The 20,791-nt window shown below is 38.6% G+C and overlaps 1 protein-coding gene and 1 long non-coding RNA gene across 10 annotated transcripts in view; one reads left to right on the forward strand and one right to left on the reverse strand.

The window, feature by feature from the left end:
• The window catches only part of CDC14A (cell division cycle 14A), a 176,290-nt gene that overhangs the window by 137,851 nt on the left and 17,648 nt on the right, over nt 1–20,791 (reverse strand). For 3 of the 9 annotated variants that reach the window (XM_082384467.1, XM_082384466.1, XM_082384464.1), the window contains exons 3-5: nt 20,707–20,782; nt 14,784–14,828; nt 7,898–7,990 (exon numbers count right to left, since the gene is read on the reverse strand). In XM_082384467.1, coding sequence (XP_082240593.1) covers nt 7,898–7,990; nt 14,784–14,828; nt 20,707–20,782 — 214 coding nt within the window. The other 6 variants (XM_082384469.1, XM_082384465.1, XM_082384468.1 and 3 more) reach the window with 5 other exon arrangements.
• Nucleotides 1–20,791, forward strand: part of LOC309626461 — a 200,530-nt gene that overhangs the window by 27,546 nt on the left and 152,193 nt on the right. The gene's annotated exons all lie outside the window — the stretch shown is intronic.

Here is a 20,791-nt window from a genome sequence, read left to right on the forward strand (position 1 = left end):
TACAGCATTTTGATAAGTAACAGAACTTAAGGTATACGGACTTCCTAATTTCTTACAGAAACTTGGACTGGTGGGTGTGATTTCTAGGGGTCTACATCTATTGATACAAATTAGACACAGGGAAATGACTTCTTTTTTTTTTTTTTTAAACAAATTATTTGTACTGTTTTTTTGTTTGTTTTAAATTTATTTATTATTTATTTATTATTTATTTTTGGCTGTGTTGGGTCTTCGTTTCTGTGCGAGGGCTTTCTCTAGTTGCGGCAAGTGGGGACCACTCTTCATCGCGGTGCGCGGGCCTCTCACTATCGCGGCCTCTCTTGTTGCGGAGCACAGGCTCCAGACGCGCAGGCTCAGTAATTGTGGCTCACGGGCCTAGCCGCTCCGCGGCATGTGGGATCTTCCCAGACCAGGGCTCGAACCCGTGTCTCCTGCATTGGCAGGCAGATTCTCAACCACTGCGCCACCAGGGAAGCCCCGACTTCTTTTTTTAAAGGAAAGAGACTGATAGTCACTTTTCAACTTTTGATGGTCCAAATATAGTAAACAAATTTAAAAAACACAAGCCATTCAGAAAGTTAATAAACCTACAAATAAAACTACAGGAATAATCAACCCAGGTACTAATCATTAAAAAATGATTAGTAAAATAATGAAATATTTTCACCAATTAAATTTTTATGTTTTTTTATTTTACTGAAGTATAGTTGATTTACAACGTGTTAACTTCTGCTGTACAGCAAAGTGATTCAGTTATACACATATATTCTTTTTCATATTCTTTTCCATTATGGTTTATCACAGGATATTGAATATAGTTCCCTGTGCTATACAGTAGGACCTTGTTGTTTATCCATCCTATATATACTAGTTTGCATCTGCAATTCCCAAACTCCCAATCCTTCCCTCCCCCAGCCCCACCAAGTAAATTTTTAAGTCTTTAGTGTTTATCCCCATTATGCAAAGGTATATAACACTGAAGAGTCCACATGATACCAGATTTAGTGGAAACTGGCTTAAATATGGTAATATACTCCAAGAGCCTAAAGTTATGCTGATTCTTTTTTTTTAATCTATTAATCACACTTCTGGCAATCTAAAGACAAAAATCCACAAAAAGAAGCATTTACAATGCAGAAAGTTGTTTGTCACATTATAAAAAATTTTGAAAAGAATCTAAAATGTTAAACGATGGTATGTACTCTAAAGGGAATATTATTTGGTCACGTAGGTAGCAAAAAGGCAAAACATATGTAGGCCAAGTGAAAAAAGGTTCACAAAACTACACTGCAATTATACCTAAGTAAATAGTTCAAACTTAGAGAGATATAATTACAAGAGAAACTTCCTACTTTTCTTCTATAATGTGGTTATGCCAATTTGTTAGATTAAATTCATGAAATTATCCTCTTTTCAAACTAGATGTTTAAAATAATTTAATCATTTCCCAACCCCTCCTATCCTCCCCGAAAAGCATCCTCCCCTCCATGCCATGCCCCCCATCTGATATTCCCTTCCCAACTTGGCCTGCTGGGGTTGGTCATCCTTGATCCCTCTCAAATCTCTCCAGGTTTGACCCTAGTGCCCCAACACCGACACCAGAAGGCAGGGAGCTATTCACCTTAGTATCCTCAACTCCTAGAACAAGACCTCATGTATGACACGGCCTGGAAAAACACTTGTTGAATGAATTTTTATCCAAATTTGGCACTTATTACTACACACTTTTCCCAAATTACTTGTTGCTCATCTGTTCCCCTATTTTAAAGCTAGGCATTCATTCTTTCTTCTTTTTTTATTTATTTCTTTTTTTTTTAATTTTTATTTTATTTCCCAGAGCCCACCACAATGCTGAGTCGAGCTCATGTGAGCTAAATAAATACTCAGTGAACTAACGAATACCTGAATACACATCTCAAAAATGAGAAATTCATTTGCTTTAGACAGGTTCTTCCTTTAGAATGCAGATAACATCCTAGGAAGGGGAAAAAAACTCATACGCACACCTTCACACCTTCCAGTGAATTATCCTAAGCAATCATCACATTAACAACCATCTGAGTATTACTGAGTCAAGGAAGGATCTAAGTGTGAAATGGGATGGAAAGGAGGGAAGACAAGCAGAGAAAAAGAGGTGAGCAGCCTTCGGCTCTTCAGGGGAAGTAAGACAATGGCTCAGAAAATGATTTGGAAGGCCACACAACTTTTCTGCCTAGAGCACCAGCCATTCCTAAGTGCTTAAAATGCCAGGCACTGCCCTGACACCTTCATGAGCATGACCTCCTTCAGTCCTCACCGCAACTATGTTAGGCGGGGTGTTATTATCTCTGTTTTAAAGATGGAAAAAAAAGGAGTTTGGATGAGTTAAATAACTTGGTCAAGACACACAAAAAAACAAGTGAATTCAAGGCTAAGCCTGTGGCTCTGCTGAAGTCTTTGCTCTCAACCACTACACCAGATGGAGAATGGCTTCTTTGCAATTAGTAGTAGACGTAGAGGTATAATATAACTGCTAAGGCCTTAAGTACAGTCTACAAAACAAATAGCAGACATAGATATGGTTAGAAAGTCTACAAACCTTAGACTTGTCATCCCTGATTCAGACATGACATCTGGTTCAGGCCAGTCCCAGTTAATCCATAATTAGACCCCTTATTTAGCAATATGAGGCCTTAAAAGTGCGTTAAGGAACATACAATGTGGTAACCAGAATCCTCCACATAGCTGAAAAAATTCTTAATTCTTTAACTCTGAATTATTTTCCAATCCTTCAATCATCATGGCCTGCTCCAAATTCTCCTTGATCTCTTTACCATAGTTCTGTGAACCGAAAACAGTACAGAAACAAGTGAGGATTTGGTCTCTAAGCATGTGGCAAGAGCCTAATTAATTCATGCTTTTAATTTTTTAAAAGCCATCTTCTTCAAATTCATATGGGAGTATTTTGGATGCTATGATAATCTAAGCATCCTAACTCTAAAACAGAAACTGTACTGAGTATTGTCCTGGAAGGGAAACATCTTTCCAACAAAGTTGGCCTGTTCTTAAAATCCGAGCCCTCCATCTCAAGGAGCACAACGTCACAGCTTAGGGATAAAGAGATGCTTCATGAGTGGGGACTGCCCCGAGATGGGTGCCTGTCATCTGCTGAGCGTCACTGTGATCTCCAGTGGCCACATCATTCCAGCAACTCTGGCTTTCAGATCACCCACAGAGAAGGGTTTGTGGATTTCCTACTGAACATGATGTTCTGTATTTTATCTCCTTTTTGATACTCATGACACCTCTAGGAGATAAAACATAAAAAGGCTCTCCCTCACTTACAGATAAGGAAATACAAACACAAAAGCTTCTGTGACATACTTAAAGTCATGATCTAACAGAGAAACCACAGGCAAAGCCCTGACTCTGTAGGTACATAATGTCTGCACAAGATGTCACACTCAAAAGCGAGGTATGATAGTTGCACAACAATATGAATGTACCTAATACTACTGAACTATACACTTAAAAATGCTTAAGACTCATCAAAGAAAAAAAGATTTTTGGCAACTATGTATGGTGACAGATGCTAACTGGATTTGTTGTAGTGGTCATTTTGCAATTATTTACAGATACTGAATCATTTTGTTGTACCTCTGAAACTAATATAATGTTATGTCAGTTATACCTCAATAAAAAATAATAAAAAACAAAGAAAAAATGATTAAGATAGTAAATTTTACACATAGTATTTTACCATAATAAAAATAATTGAAAAAAAAGTTTATCAAAAGAGAAGCAAGGTAGTGATGTGACTTTGTATACAGGTACTGTCCTTGGTCTATAACCTTTGCTTTGATTCTGTATCTTTAAAGACCATGGTTGAGGGACTTCACTGGTGGTGCAGTGGTTAAGAATCTGCCTGCCAATGCAGGGGACGCGGGTTCGAGCCCTGGTCCGGGACGATCCCACATGCCACGGAGCAACTAAGCCCCTGCACCACAACTACTGAGCCTGCGCTCTACAGCCCACAAGCCACAACTACGGAGCCCTAGTGCCACAACTACTGAAGCCCTCACGCTTACAGCCCATGCTCCACAACAAAGAGAAGCCACCACAATGAGAAGCCTGCACACCGCAACGAAGAGTAGCCCCCGCTCGCCACAACTAGAGAAAGCCCGCGTGCAGCAACGAAGACCCAATGCAGCCAAAAAATTTTTTTAAATAAATAAATTAAAAAAAAACAAAAAACATGGTTGGCTCAATCATTACTGCAAATATTTCCAGTAATGAGGAAGACATGACTTTAAACTTTATGTCCAATTTGATCATTTTCAGTTTCTCTCTGAAGTTACCCAAAGAAAGTTATCTTCGTTCTTTCTTTCATATTTTATCGTTCCATTATTCATTCATTCAGTAGATATTTATGGAGCATCTACCATAGGCCGAGCACAGTTCTGAACTGATGCTCAGTGTTCAAGTACTGAAATAGTTCCATTCCAGTTGGTAAATCCTCCAGCCCCCTCCAGGCTGGCCAGCTCGTCTCTTCCCTGGGACCCCGCCCCCGACCCTGGACTTCCCCATGATTCAGCACAGCAGGAAGGCCCCACTGTGGCCAGCTTCCAGTTCAACTGGTGAATGCCTGGGCCTAACCCCTGATTAAATAGTTTATCACCTCCTAGACACAGCCATGAACAAAACTGACAAGGTCCCTACCCTCTAGTCTAGGAGAGAAATAATAAACAAGTAAATACACAAATGAACCAGATAACTTCAAGTAGTAGAGTGCTACAAAAAAAATGACTAAAACAGCAAAGGGCTAGAGGGTGACTGGAGGTGGAGGAAGCAAGGTAAAACTCAAGAGAAAGTCTCTCTGAGGAGGTGACATCAGATCAGAAGGAAGAAGCAATGCAAGGGTCAGAGGTAAAAACCTGAGGTGAGAGAGAGAGAACAGAAATATCAAGGCCTTCCGGTGGGAGCACACTTGAGATTCCATGGCTAGAAGGTCGGTGTGATGGGGGCATCTTGAGTAAGGAGATCACAGAGGGAGAAAGGGCCAGATCAGGGAGGACCTTCATGGCATTGGTAAGGAGGCTGAATTTCATGCCAAGAAGAGTGAGCGATCATTAGACAGATTTGAAAGAGGGCAATGATCTAATTTATAGTTTTAAAACATTACTCTGACAATTGTGTAGCAACTGGGTTAAAGGGAAGCAAGGGTGTGAAAAGGAGACAAGGTATGAAGCCGTGGTGGGCATCCAGGTGAACGGTGACAGTGGCTTGGATGAAGTGATAGCAACAGAGAGGGAAAGAAGTATTCTGACTCAATATGTGTTTTAGAGTTAGAAATTATTGATGAGTATAATGTGGGAAAAGGAAACAACAGAAATCAAAATGACTACTATCCTTTGATTCAGTAAGTTGCTGATGGTAGCTCATTTACTAAAAAGGCAATGAGTAGGGGAATAAATATGTTTGTGGAGAGAAGGAATAAAAAATTCTGCCACAGTAAATGTGACATATCATTTAGATATATTATGTGGTGCTATCAAACAGGCCATTAGATATTTGACCTTGATAATAATCCTGTGAAGTAGACCAGAAAACCCTGGTATTAACCAAATTTTACAAATGAGAAAAATAAGGCTCAGGGAAAAAGGCTTGTCTTAGTACAAATTAGTCGTCAGTGCCCCTTGATAGAGGGCTGATATCACATATTAAAAAGAGGAACACTTTCACTGCTGGGGATTCTGAAAAACACACATGTACATAGTTCACCCCATTTGGCTACACAGCTACTCCAAAAGTAAAAGTCTTTTATGTCCAAGAAGATTCCCCCAGGAGATTATGACTTATCCAAATAGCAAGATGTAATAATATGAATCTTAGCTGAGACGTATGTATAATGCCATTACTGTCTTCTTAAAATACTTGAGTCAACAATTAAATGCATACATATAATACAAAGTAAGGCACAAAATTCTCTTTAAGGAAAGTTTACAATTCCTGGTTCTCATTTTTATTAAGGGTTGTGTCAAAAAAGCTTTCTGGGGAACACATTTCTAAAATTCGAAAAGAAAATCAACTGGGAAATGACTAGTAAAATAATAATTACACTGCTTCTCAGGACGGTAACCAGCATGTAAGACAAGCTCATGCTGCCCTCAGCACTCCCTCAGGCTGCTTTTCTTTCATTTGGCTGCTTTAAAGTGGTGGAAACTTCTGCATTAGAAGATACATTTTATCCCCAAGCTCAACACATCTATTAGCACTAAACTTCCATTCAAAATTCCAAAGGTGCCATGCTGAAATTAAGGAAGACACTAAAAACAGGAAGGACGGGCATTAAGAAAGAAAAATAGAGAAAGAAGGGGTGAAGGAGGGGAAGAGGGGGAAGGAGCGAGTAGCAAATGACCTCTTCCTGACGGCAATCCCTGTGACAAAGGACTCACGAATAACATGCTCAGAAACATCACAAAACCCCTCAGGAAGACACGCTTGTTTACGTGGCTTGAATCCAGAGGTTATTACAGACTCTCCATATTTTAAACACGGTGTCAATTATCAGTTTCAAATAAACAGTAATTATCAAAGTGAAAAATAAGCATGCCTGCTTAATTCAGCTTACCAGCACTTCACTGAACCTTCATGCCAACAGCCAGCTTTTCATGCATGCTCTTAAAATAAAAGCAAGAGCCTGGCTGGCGCTACAAATAACCCTAGTATCCTCAGAATTGGAAGGAAACTTAGAGGTCATTATGTCCAACCCTCTCATTTTACAGATAAGGAAACTAAGTAAAGCTAAGAAAGATAAAGTGGCTTACCCCTCATCCCAGAGCCACTTCAGGATGAAAAACTGTGTTTCTGATTCTTAGTCATGATTCCAAATACTATAGCATGCTGTCTATGGAGCAGGAAAGAAAAGTACCACAGGGGATGGCCCAAGGCTTTACTGTAGCCACATCCTGATGAGAAAAGGTGGACAGAGCTGGGCATCTCAGTTCTGGAAAAAAGGCCCCGGGCTGCAGTCTGGCTGTCAGCCTGCCGCTATCCTCAGCCTACACCCTGCAACAGCTGACAGTCTTTTCAACAGCACAGCTGGGCTTTTTCCCCCAAAGCTTTCGGGTTGATGTGGCAGAGTTTGATGTCTAGTAGCTGGTGCCTCCTTCCATCAAGGTCTTCAGAAGGAGGTCGTTGAAAGGTCATGCAGCAGTGAGCTTCCAGGCTTTAGAGAAACACCGACCTTCCTGAAGGATGAGAGGGAAAAGGACACCTCTCTCCCCTGCCTGCCCAATCCCAGTATATATAGAAAATTCTAGAAGTATTCACAACAAAATTGTATAGCACATTCATGTGGAACTCACATTTACATTTTAGTGCCTACAGAGAACAAAATTTCTAATCAAAATTATTTTTGAAAAGTCATGTCTAGTCATTAGGGAAGTTGCAATATAAGCAGGATTTATATTCAGTTTGCTTACTGCAAACACTTGTATAGATAAATAAATGGACTGATAATAATAATAATAATAATAATCCTCCCCCATGCAATCAAGGATTTCCTCTTATCCCCAAAAAAAGGAAACCATTAAGTCTTTAATAATCTTCCACTATATATTTTTTTTCTGTAAATATCCTTTCTGGGTATTCTTTTTATTAAAAACACCTATACAACTGTGGAATACAAGCTACACATTGCAGTCCCAAGATTCTCTCATTAGCTAATGGAAAATAAGATCCAAGAGTAAACAGACGATCAATACTGGTCCACACTTTCCATTCCAGATCAACTCCCAAGCTGCTAATAATCTTCACCATCTCCCAATTCCACTGAAAAAGTGGCCTGGATTTTGTTTGACAGTGTTAGCATTCCATTGGCCTGATTATAGAAAATAATCATGAAAAAAGTACTTACGGCATAAGCACCGATCAAAAATGCTGCATTTGCTCTTTTCCGTTGGTCAAAACAGGTGTAGTGCACAATTTTCTTTCGTGATAAACTGTATGACTAGAAAGAGGGAATAAAAAGAGTTAGTGTAACCATAGAGACAATGTTGAAATGTACAGAAAAACATCATCTCTTAACTTTCAAAGACATGTCACAATCAGTGAAATTTAACAACTTTCAACTTCAATTTCTATGGCATTCATACATAAGTAGTACGGGATGGAGGGTTACTAGCTCATACTTTCTACAGCTCAATCATAACGTAAGAATTAGCACTATACCAAATATACTTCTCTCCAAGAAAGGAGACCGATACAATGGGAGATAAATTATTGGCATCTTTATTATAGCAGGAATCATTTTTGAAGATTTACTCTTGATCTTATACGTAAAGTCTATTCATCCTTTTTCATTCCCTAACACACCACACCCACTCCCAGAAAATTTATCTATGCTTTTCATATTATGCCATTTGTTTTTAAATGTGTCAACCAATCTATTTTCCTCTCTGAACATTTTTAAATGTCTATATTAACCAGAGCACCAATATTAATATTTTCTTTTTATAATGTTCTATTAAAAAATCCCCTTTTAATTACCTGAAAATAAATGGTTAACGGAAAAAAATGAACCATCAAAAGGATTATGTCAGCAAACATCTTAATACAATAGCCATATATTAAATTCATGGACTCAAACGAACAGTTATTAAGCACCAGCTGCTATATGCCAAGCAATATGCTGCATGCTCAACTAAATCCAAAATAAGCAACATAGTATATTGTATACATGCTAAACATGAAAAGAAGGTAAAAACAAAACGATCTGTTAAAATGAAATCAAATTATTAGTAAAAATTCAAACATAAAACAATGAGAACATGATACAACTCAATGAAATCCACTCCATTTCCTCATATTTCAAAACAGTTATATGGTTTTCCTCATATTTCAAAACAGACAAATGGTTTTCAAAATACAGACACATAAGTACATTTTAATATTTATCTATAAATTCATACCGACTAGAAAGGCAGCTTTTTATACTCTACACACTAACCACAACTGCAGAATATTTGCTTTTAGAGGCCCCTTAAAAATGTAAGAGCTCAACTACATACCTTTCTTTACCCTGCTATTTTCTACAAGGAAAAGAAACTCTTCCACAACTCTGAAGTTTATTCTAAGATGAAACAGCAACATTCTGGCTTTAATGTGTAACCACAGAAAACGTAGTTCTATGCATCATGGCTGTAAGCCTAGAAACCCTCACCGCCCCAAGTCAGGCATTTCTTTGATAACCAAGAATCACGTTCTGAAAATGGCACTGCTCTTTTATTTTATTTTTTTAATTTATGTATTTATCTTTGGCTGTATTGGGTCTTCGTTGCTGCACGCGGGCTTTCTCTAGTTGAGGTGCACGGGCTTCTCACTGTGGTGGCTTCTCTTGTTGCGGAGCACGGGCTCTAGGCGCGCAGGCTTCAGTAGTTGTGGCATGCAGGCTCCGTAGTTGTGGCTCGCGGGCTCTAAGGCACAGGCTCAGTAGTTGCGGCACACAGACTTAGGTGCTCTGCAGCATGTGAGATCTTCCCAGACCTGGGCTCAAACCTGTGTACCCTGCATTGGCAGGTGGATTCTTAACCACTGCGCCACCAGGGAAGTCCAGCACTGCTCTTTTAAATTGAACTTTGAAAAATAAGTGTTTGCCTCAAACCTCTTTGAGGTTTGGTCTCTTATTACCAAAGTCCTTATTTCCAGACAAGCTTACTAAAATACCTCTATGATATAAAGTTTAAAAGAGTACATTTAAAAACAATAATAATAAATTTTTTTAAAAGAGTACATTTTATTCAATTCAGGTCAGTGGAGTTAAAGCACACAAGTTATCTAAAGACTTCAAGGTCACCATCAGTGGTGTTGACACTTGTCTACTTGCTTTCTCAATTTGGAATTGTTACCTGCTGGACATTTCTCGTTTGTTTGTTTTTGCCAGTGATTTATCTCCATCAATAAGCTATGTTTGATTTATTGAAAGAAGAATCAAGGCTCTTAAGACCTAAGCTTCTTCTACGGTCTCTAAATCCTAAACTACCTAAAGACTGCCTTACAGAGGCCAGGACCCCGTTAACATGAGTCAGATGGAACACAAGGACTCAGCTCCTCTGGCTCTCAGCCTCTCACTATTTTCATTTCCTGGATCGCTAACACACCTCTGAGGAAGTTTAAACTATCTGTTTCGATGCCCTTTTCTACTAAGAGTTTAGGTTTCATAACAAGCTACTCTTATCATTAAATAGTGGAATTAAATTTATTTTACAAATTTACTCGCCAACAGTGACAAACTCCTATTGCTGTTCTTTCATCGCCAATGGTCTTTACTGTTGGATTTTAACTTTTTGTGTTTGCTTCTTTTTTGTTTTTCTCTCTAATTCTAAAGTATACGGAATGCAGAGAACCATCCTACAATGGGAACCATGAGGACAGAATTCTGAAGGAAACTTTCTTTTCACCGTATACTTATACATTTTTTAAAGTAAATATAATACAAATTAAAATTTTAAGGGAAGAATTTTTTTTACCTTTACAAGCTTTCAGAAATTATATCAGATAAAGAATATTCTCTGTTGGAAGCTGCCTACAGGATGCAAACATAATTGACATTTTTTAAAACATCTGTCACCCTACCTACTCACAAAATTTTTTTTCTTGTGATGAGAACTTTCAGGACTTACTCTCTCAGCAGCTTTCACACATGCAATACAGTGTTATTAACTGTAGTCACCATGCTGTACGCTACAATAACTGACTTTTTAAAATGAGAGTTCTCTATCTGACTTTTAGGAAAGCTTTTAAAACTCCTAGCATTTACCTTGCTTAGGGTTAGCTATTTTGGAATTCAAGTGTTTTTCTCAGCACTGTAAGTCAAGAAATGATCTTCTGTTTAGTGAAGCTTGGCCAATATCTCCTAGGTCAGATCACAGAGAGGTGAGTTCTCACTCAAGGAATCAAAACTAATTCAAAGTGAAGGACAACAGAGAAAAATCTTACATATTACAAGCCTTGTCCTAATGTCCCTCCCTGTCACAGCCAGGCCTTCGCTTCCTCTTACGGGTCAGCATTCCCCAGTCTGGCAGCAGTAACGCTGTTCAACAGAGGAGATATTCTGGTACTAGGATGAAAAATTTCAGGGATAACAAAACATTTTGCCAATTGTTTAGCTCTTGCTTTATATGATTGAGTTGATCTACACAACCTCTTTAAAGTTTTCTCCTTCCAAATATTAAACATGTCCTTATCTTAAAAACAAAAACAAAAACTACCTATTACATATCAAAGCACACTGATGACTAAAGTGCCTTTAGAGGAACATTTGGCTCATTCTTTGAGATCTTTCATATGGAAGAACTTTACCATGCAAGAAAAGAAAGTCCTGCAGACAATAGGACTCTATTTTATAAATGAGCCCCGTAGATATTTTTTCAAGTTCTGCTCTAATATCAGGAGAACTTCATGCCTCCAAACTGGACAGTTGCCTCTTCCTTACCTGGCTGTCACCTCTACAGTCCAGTGTACCGGCCACGCCCTTCATGGAGATTACTTGCTAAATCATACCATCACCTCTGGCTCTCAGTGAGCTCCTTGCTCTAATACAGATTCTTTCTGCTTTACATGAAAAGCTTAGAGATTACAAAAGCACTGTGTACAATAGCAAAGTAAAGTTAGAAATCGGTAAAACAAATGAATATAGTCTTAAATATAAAGAGGAGGATGTCACAGAAGGAATACTAAGACCTCTGGACTATTTGTCTGCTCTGCAGCAAGGCTGCACATGACCCATTGCAAATTCTAACATGCAGCCACTATCCACACTATATTGTAGACTTCTATCTGGAAACTGGAGTATATAACCTTCTGAATCTTCTTAACCTAAGTGGACACAGCCAGCCCTCTATAATAACAACAACAGTAATATTTATTGGTCACTTGCTACATGCCATTATTTCTCAAAGCAGTAGGACAGTGCCAGAGGGGTCCAGTTTGACCGGACACAGAGTGACTCCCAAACCAGAGGTCCCGGGCAAGGCTGAAGTATAATGAGCATGCTGTGCCTCTCTTTTACCGAGAGAACATAAGCCTGGAGCCATGGAGGGCCTGGCTTACCACACTTGGCCAATAGCTCCCAGGTCAGATGAGAGAGTTGAGTGCTCTCCACAAGTGTGGTAGACGGAAGGAATCCAGAACTCTCTCACTGAGCTTGATAACTTGTGTAAACCTTAATTCTCAATTACAAGGCCATAACAAGTTTCACGGTTCAAAATTTAAATAATTCTCAGGTTGAATTGGTCAATAATTTTAAAACTTTTCAGAAATAAAAAACAAACTAAATTTCAATCTAAATTATATTTTATTATATTACCATATTGTATTTCATCCTCTTAACAGACTGATTCAGAGTCACCTAGAGAGCTTATTAAAACACAGATTGCTGGGCCCCGCCCCTAGAGTTTCTGATTCAGCAGGGAAGGGCCCAAGAATTTGCATTTCTAACAATTCCTTGGCAATTAATACTGAGGCTGCTGGTCCAGGGACCACACACTGAAATCCACTGTGCTAAGACATTGCTAAATTTTGGAAAAGAGCTGCATGAAAACGTGGGAAAAGGCCCCATTCCTGGAAATGCTCTATATGGATCCTAAAATACCGTCCATCTGGTCAAGTAGCCCCAAAAGACATTTAAATTCTTTTAGGAACTCCAAATCATGCCATGTGACTTTTAAAAGCATGTTATAGAAAACACATTTCCCCAGATTCCTCAGAAAACTTTATTACAATTTGTAAATTCTTGCATTCCAGCTGATAACACCTACGGGAAAAGTTCCTTTAATGTTTCAGCAACTAAGCTGCTTTAAATGGTGTTATTCCAGGGCTTCCCTGGTGGTGCAGTGATTGAGAATCCGCCTGCCAATGCAGGGGACACGGGTTCGAGCCCTGGTCTGGGAAGATCCCACATGCCGTGGAGCAACTAAGCCCGTGCGCCACAACTACTGAGCCTGCGCTCTAGAGCCTGTGCGTCACAACTACTAAGCCTGCTCTCTAGAGCCTGCGAGCCACAACTACTGAGCCCACTTGCCACAACTACTGAAGCCCGCGCACCTAGAGCCCGTGCTCCGCAACAAGAGAAGCCACGACAATGAGAAGCCCGCACACTGCAACGAAGAGTAACCCCCGCTCGCCGCAACTAGAGAAAGCCCGCGCACAGCAACGAAGACCCAACGCAGCCAAAAATAAATAAATATAAATGATGGTGTTATTCCAGAGGTTCCAAATTCAGATGCTCTCAGGGGCCAAGAATTTAAAGTGGGTCAGTTGGGAAACTAGAAAAGCATGCCCTACCCAATGCAGACCTAGCTCTCGTGCAGGAATCTGGGCCCAAATCAGATACTGTAATATTTAAAAGAAGCCAGGAATCTATAATTTAATGAAAATTTTCATAAATTACAGATGTGGACCATGAATTCAAAATTTTTAAACAGCATTCATGCCAAAAAAAAAAACCCAAACATGTCTGTGAACTGAAAGCAGCCCACAGGCAATCAGTTTGCTGAATCTGAGTGCTGGGATACTGCAGCTGAAGAAAGTTCTAATGGTTCAATCAGCATGAAATGAGCAGCTGTTGTGTGTCAAGCACAGTGCTGAGCAACATGGTAACAAGGGAAGCAGAACCCCAGGCTCTAGCCTCCGAAGTGCTCAAAGTCTAATGAATATTTGATGCTAAACAAGGGGAAAATATTGGCCAAGGCTTATTACAAATGGAAGAGAATAACTACCTAGGGATGCATTCACAGCACAGCAAGGTCCAATGGAATGATCTTAATTACAGGTACAATAATTGTTTCATTTAACAAGGTAAAAAAATAGTAACTAAAAGATGGGATTTAGTAATGAATATCTATCAATTAACATAAGCAAACCTATGGAAATTTCCAGACCTGTACTGCTTCCCTGAGTGAGAGTTAAAGTTCTACCACTCTTATGTAAATCATGACAAGTGTGTAATATAGCATATAAATGTTTGATGGTACTTGTAAACCAAAGTACAATGACTGCCATATTAGAAAAATACAAACTAAGATGAGGATATTGACCCCAGACAGACATTTTCTATCTCAGAAAGGAAAGCTGTGTGAAAGGTTGCATTCTAATGGGATCACTCCTTGTGAAAAACAAGCCACGGCAACTCAGAGAGAGAGAGAGAGAAAATGACGACATGCTACACAAATCACAAATACCTCAGGCTATCCTTGAATTATGGCGACAGACACAAATCATGCACTTGGTCAGTTTAGGTCAGGAGACCACAAACTACTTAACCATTCAAAATCAAAAGGTGATGCAATTAAGCTCAAAGCCACAAAAACAAAAACAAAAGAGTTAATGGCCAATTTAAAGGAACAGATTTTGGGGGCAGCCTTTCGGTAAAGTTGTTTGCCACGCTTAAAAGCAAAATCTTCAAGTCGTGTGGTTAGAATGTGGTGTTTAAGCTGTGTCAATCAGCCTGATTGAGCTAAGGAAGACATTAGTGCAGCCTGGATTATATGCCCTTTAATAAAAAAAAAAACTGAGCCCATGCACTTCCCTAAACAAGCAAGCTCTGCCAATGATGGTGGTCAGATTAAGTAGATTACAGCACAGGGACCATGGTGACCAACGCATCATTCTCTTACACTGACTAGGCTAGCCCAGTAATGGCCGCAGCAATCAGCGTCTCCATAGCAATCAGTGGTCATTCCATTGCAAAAGCGATAAAATGAACAGGTCTTCCTGTGAGCAGCCATGACCTCTACATGTTTTACCTCCAACTTTCCCAGGAAAGGGATATTCTTGAAAATTTTCTTTGGCTGTACAAAACAAAATACGGTTGATGTTTTTATTTAGAGCTAAAATAAAACAGATCGAATAGTTTATTTAAAAAGAAAACGGTGTCTCTTACGGTCCATTTTGTTTCAAACCCAGTATGTTTCATTTAATGAAATGGCACCTTTGAACAAAGTAGAAGTCAAAACGTCAAGAAAAGTTGCTCATAAAGGTTAATCGATCAGGCTGATAATATAGTTGAAGGCATTTGGGGATTCTCTATAAAAGGGGGTTTTCTTGCCTGAGGCTTCTGAATGGGCATAAGGGCTCCAGGCCTTGCAAACTCTACTTACGCTCACTCCTGTGGGAATTAACACTGTTTTAGCACCCCTGATACCTCTTTAAACTACATGAACACTCTCCAGAATGTAGCTTGCTTTTCTTCCCCCAAAAGCCCATGAACCTGCAACAGAAGATAACCTCATGAAGAAATCTTCAACATGTTTTTGTAGTTATAATAAGAGGGTGGTCTGATCACTGTATCAAAAGAGTGCTTGTGTACAACCACCTGATACTGTGGCAGGTACCTGGTTACCAGATAGGATTACTGCACTGATTCATTCAGCAACAAGGACATTCCCTGAGCCCCACCATCTGCCAGGTACTTTCAGTGCTTTAATATAATCATCCATTTCACCATGCCCCCCTCCCCTTTTTTCTTTTACCCTGAAAGGGCCATGTGGGATGTTTTGTACATTTAAAATTACATTTCTGTCAATATTCTTTTAAATCTTTCTAAATTGTCCCCAAGATTACTGTGATTGTCCTGTTGATTCATAAGAGCAGGTATTAAAAAAAAAAAAATTACTGCCCTAGAAAACATCCCCTTTTTTCAGAGACGCTCTTTTTTCCCGCAGGCTGGGGTTTTATTTTTCTCTGAGGAAAAGTGAAATCAACAGTTAAAACTGTGTTGATTATTTTAGAAAAAGCCAGTTCAATCATATTAGGTTTATAAAACTGTCAAATTATTGAATCAGTAATTGAAAGATTTTCTTAACTGATAAACTTTGAAAAAGGTACTCTGCTTTTCAAAACACCACTACCTTGTCCTTAATTACTACCGTCTTCTCTTTTAGAAGCTCGTATATTCCAGCCCAGTGTTCTCAGCATTGTCTGTGCCAAAAATCCCTTTGAGAACCTATTAAAAAGTTATGAATCCTCTCAGAAGAAAAATGTAAATACATACAAAATTTTATATATAATTTCAGGAGTTTATGGATTCTTTGAAGTACAAGATTACAATTCTTGGTCTAGCCTATCAATCACAGATGACATTTTAAATTAAATAACATACACAGTTTTGCAAATTGTCCTCACTTCATTAAATCTTCTTTCTTTGACTGATTCCCTTATTATGGTAACTCTTGACCAGAAATAGCAAACTACAACCTGTTACTGTATAACTCTTAATACTTACACCTTTTAAAGTATAGTTTAAAATAAGAAACAGGGTTTTTGCTGGTGGTAGTGGTTTCTGATTTTGGTTTTTTAATCTAAGTAAATGCGTAATGGATAATTTTCCATTTTAATTCATATAATTAAAATGAAGACCATTGGGAAAAGAATGCATATGAGCACACACACACAAAAATATCAGTAAATCATCACCTCAAACCATCAACTTTAAAAAAAACCTTTTAACATATAAAAGATAAGAAATTCGGGTTTGGAATAGAATGTACTGTAAAATATTACCTATCTACCTAAGGTATCAAATAAAGGGGAAAAAATAATAAGAACTTTATTGGAAGAAATAAAAATTTCCAAAGTAGAAAATGAAATATGCCTCCAAGAGTTAGGAAACCACACAGAAAAAGAATTCTAAGAAGTTCTTTGTTAAAAGAACAGAAGTTATTTAAGTTATTTTAACAAAAGTTATTTGTTAAAATAGTGCCAATTATTCAGAGAAGCAAAGGAGTTTGAGGACCAAGTCAGTGGCATCAGATTGGGTATTCAAGATGTCACTAGAGCAGTTTCAGTACAGTTAGGAAGACAAAGTTGGGAGAGCAAATGATAAGAAATCAGTGCAAAGTAAGGATGTAAACATGCTGAGGGCAGGATATTGAAACCTCTAGAGGCAAAAGGATGAAAGAGGATCTGTAAGTCATGGGGATCATGATAAGGCCAAAGCAGTTTCTGTGTGTTTAGTGACCCTGTGCTGGACACTTGGAGACAAAAGTCTCCATTTTTTGATAAGGCATGCCTCCATCCTCTAGGGGCTCAAGGTCTAGTGAGAAAGATAGATGCAATTGAAAATTGCAAATTATAACTGAAATTATAATTTCAATTAAAATTAAAATTACAACTCATCAGTAATAGAGATCTGCACAAAGAATTATGGGAAAACAAAGGAGGCACCTCCCACTTTGTCCAGCAGCACAAGGAGATGCTTACTAGGTGTGGTGGTGCTTGCACAAGGTCTTAAAGAATGAGGAGTTATCAAACCAGAGGGCAAGGGCACTCCAGCCGTACTGGATGTCACACGCAATTGTGTGGAGCAGCGACGTGGTTCGGGGTAAAGTTCAAGGCTAGGAGTGGCAGGGGTACTGCAATCTTCAGTAAATCAGTAAGTTAGTGCATGAAATCACCTGCTGGGAAGATGCCAAGGGTGGGAGTTGTCAAAGTGAGCAAGACAAAAGGCATGGAAGTATGGTGCCAAAGGTCTTACCAAAATGAGCGACCGTGGGCTGCAGACAAGAGACTTCAGAAGGGAGCTGAGAGCCTAAAAGAATAGGGAGACTGAAGGTCTGGAGATTACACAAGGGTGAGAGAGACGATGTGGGAGGCGTGTAACAAGGAGGGTACGTTCAAAATCGGAAAGCCTAGAGTCTGGGTTCCAGGAGGCAAAGCAGCCGGAGTGGCAGGAACAGTCACTGGAGCAAAAAAGAAGCAGAGGAGCTATGAGGCCACCATGGGACAACAAGGGGAAGTTAGTCAGGGCAGTGCTATGGGTGAGTGCAGGAAGATGATAAACCAGAGGCTGCAGCTACCAGTGAAGGTGGAGAGAAGTGTATGAATGACGCAGTCAAGGGCCTGAGAACCTGGCCCCGACCTTACCTTGCAGCCTTGGGCAAGTCACATGCCTCTCCTGGGCTTCCCTTTCTGCACCTATGAAATCAGGAGGCTGGACTAAATGGTTATTTGGATTCCTAAAATGATATCGGATAGCTTTCGCGTATGTAAATGATAGCTATGAGGCTGAGAAGGTGTTCGTAAACTTTGTTGAAGAACTGTCTTTATTGTAATTCCTATCAGAATTCACCAATGTTACCTTAGTAACTTTCTTTTGTATAGGACTTCAAAATTTACAAAGCTCTCTTACACATATTTTCTAACCTCTGTACATATATAATCCTAACCACCTTTCTGGGAGAGCTCTATAAGCCCTATTTTAGAGCTGAAGAAACAGATTCTACAAGGCTGAAGCGATTGCAGCTTTGAATTGGTAACGTAAGTCTTTTTCTCCTGATAAAGCGATTCTACTTGGTATGCTTTATTGAGATAACCCATGACTTACTAACATTTAAAATTCATTCCCTCAGCAAGTAACAAGGGGCCCACTAATTGTACTAAAGCTAAAAATGTCATTCATCCCAGGCATCCATCAGATTACCTGATCACTGAAATGAACCGAGGGGACGGTCTGAACTTTATTAAATTTGTATAATGTTGAAAGAAAGCTTTGTAAATGAAAAAAATCAAAACAAGCCCTTGTATACGCTTACCCATACTGTTTAGTATAGACCATGATAGTAAAATAGTCTTAATTCAATCCATCTACTCTTATGTACTTGTTATATAGAGCACTGAGTCAGACCAGAAAATTTGTTTTCCTAATAATGATTCCTTTCTCTTCAATCATTCCAGATAGTAGACAGGTTCCACACTGTTGATTATAATACCCAGTTCATACCAACTACACACTAACAGGACTAATCAAGAGAGTGAAGAAATTCCTAGGTCCTCAAAAGGAAGAAATGGATTTTAATTATTTATGAATTATCCTTTCCTTCTTAATTCATCCATTAAAAGTCCATTTAATATTTTTTATTGAATCCTTTCGGGGATATTATTTGCTTCCTTGGTGATTACAAAAATTTTAACTTTATCTTTTAAACGATAGGCAGTAGCTTCTTTTCTGAAAAATGTAAGTAGGTTTAGAAATTGAGTTATTTGTAGTGAGGTGGATGGACCTAGAGTCTGTCATACAGAGTGAAGTAAGTCAGAAAGAGAAAAACAAATACAGTATGCTAACACATATATACGGAATCTAAGGAAAAAAAAAGCCATGAAGAACCTAGTGGCAAGACGGGAATAAAGACACAGACCTACTAGAGAATGGACTTGAGGATATGGGGAGGGGGTGGGGTGAGATGTGACAGGGTGAGAGAGTGTCATGGACATATATACACGACCAAATGTAAAATAGATAGCTAGTGGGAAGCAGCCGCATAGCACAGGGAGATCAGCTGGGTGCTTTGTGACCACCTAGAGGGGTGGGATGGGGAGGGTGGGAGGGAGGGAGATGCAAGAGGGAAGAGATATGGGAACATATTGTATATGTATAACTGATTCACTTTGTTATAAAGCAGAAGCTAACACACCATTGTAAGGCAATTATACTTCAATAAAGATGTTTAAAAAAAAAAAAAGATGTTTAAAAAAATAGAAAACGAAATTAAAAAATTTAGTATGAATAAAAAATAAAAATAAAATTTTTAAAAAATGTAAGTAGGTTTAGTTAAAGGAATGTACATACTATATTTCTGAGTCAGACACTACTTTAGAAATTAATCCCCTAAAAAGTCGATTACAACAGATCTTATGTTATGTGATTTTTGACTTTAAAAATCTCTCTTTGGTATCATTCCATGTCCATTTAGCATTTTGAGATCAATGGCAAACATCTGTGAATTCATATTTTACAGGAAATTCTCCACGATAGACTGTCTTTTATACCTAAGTACAATAAAAATCAATCAAATCAAAAAATTATCATTAAGCAGATAATATATACAAGGCACTGCACTGTGTCATGCCAGTAACATTTTACCCAGCAGAAAGATTAAACTATCCAAGCATTATAACTTAGTGGTTATCCTCAAGAGCATGCTGTGTAGATTTCACCTTGCAAACTGAAACATTTATTTAAGATCCTCATTTAGAAAATTGAGAGAAAAAGATAAATATTTCCTTCTATGTGATGAAGTAAGTTTACCAAAACTAGGAATATAGATGTCACTCTTCCTCATATATGCTTAGAATTTAAGAGGGAAAAAAAGCCACATGTAAAATTTTTAAAATAGAGATGAATAGTGAATGTATGACCCAAATTTTGTCATAACAGGTAAAATCCATGCTCTATTGCTGCTAGTTGATCAATCTCACTTGGCTGTTAACTCTACAGAGATGACATTCAAGAAATACACAAAAATTTCAATCTTGATCGGATAGAAAAAGCTTATGCTCGAGCTCCTGCCGTGCAATGATGAGCCAGCCCCCTTCATCACCTGGTAACAGTGTCCAGAAGCGGATCTGAAGGTTTCAGAAAAATCATCCTAGGAGGGAATTTGATAAACCCATTAACAACAACCTGAAAGGATTTGTGTTTTCTTTCTTAGATCACTATTTCAATGACTTCATTCAGCTCATGTTTCCATTGATCCTGAAAAATGAACGAGGTTAACATGTCCTTTGTGGGGTAATCAGGTAGATCAATTTCAACTTCTAGGTGAACTACTCACTTAAATTTCCAAAGATCAAGATTACCTAACTAAATGGTATATGCACAGCAACCCCACCGGTTAGATTTCACAGTTCAAATTTTTAACACCAAAATATAAACATCACCACAATACTCACTTTTAGTTTCTTGTTTAGTTTACAGCAGTATCTGTACACCATTGCCAAGTTCAAAGGTCCAAAATCTGCATAGAAACTGAGATTT

This window comes from Balaenoptera borealis (genome assembly GCF_965194805.1).
Source record: "Balaenoptera borealis genome assembly, chromosome: 1".
NCBI classification, from domain to species: Eukaryota; Metazoa; Chordata; class Mammalia; order Artiodactyla; family Balaenopteridae; genus Balaenoptera; species Balaenoptera borealis.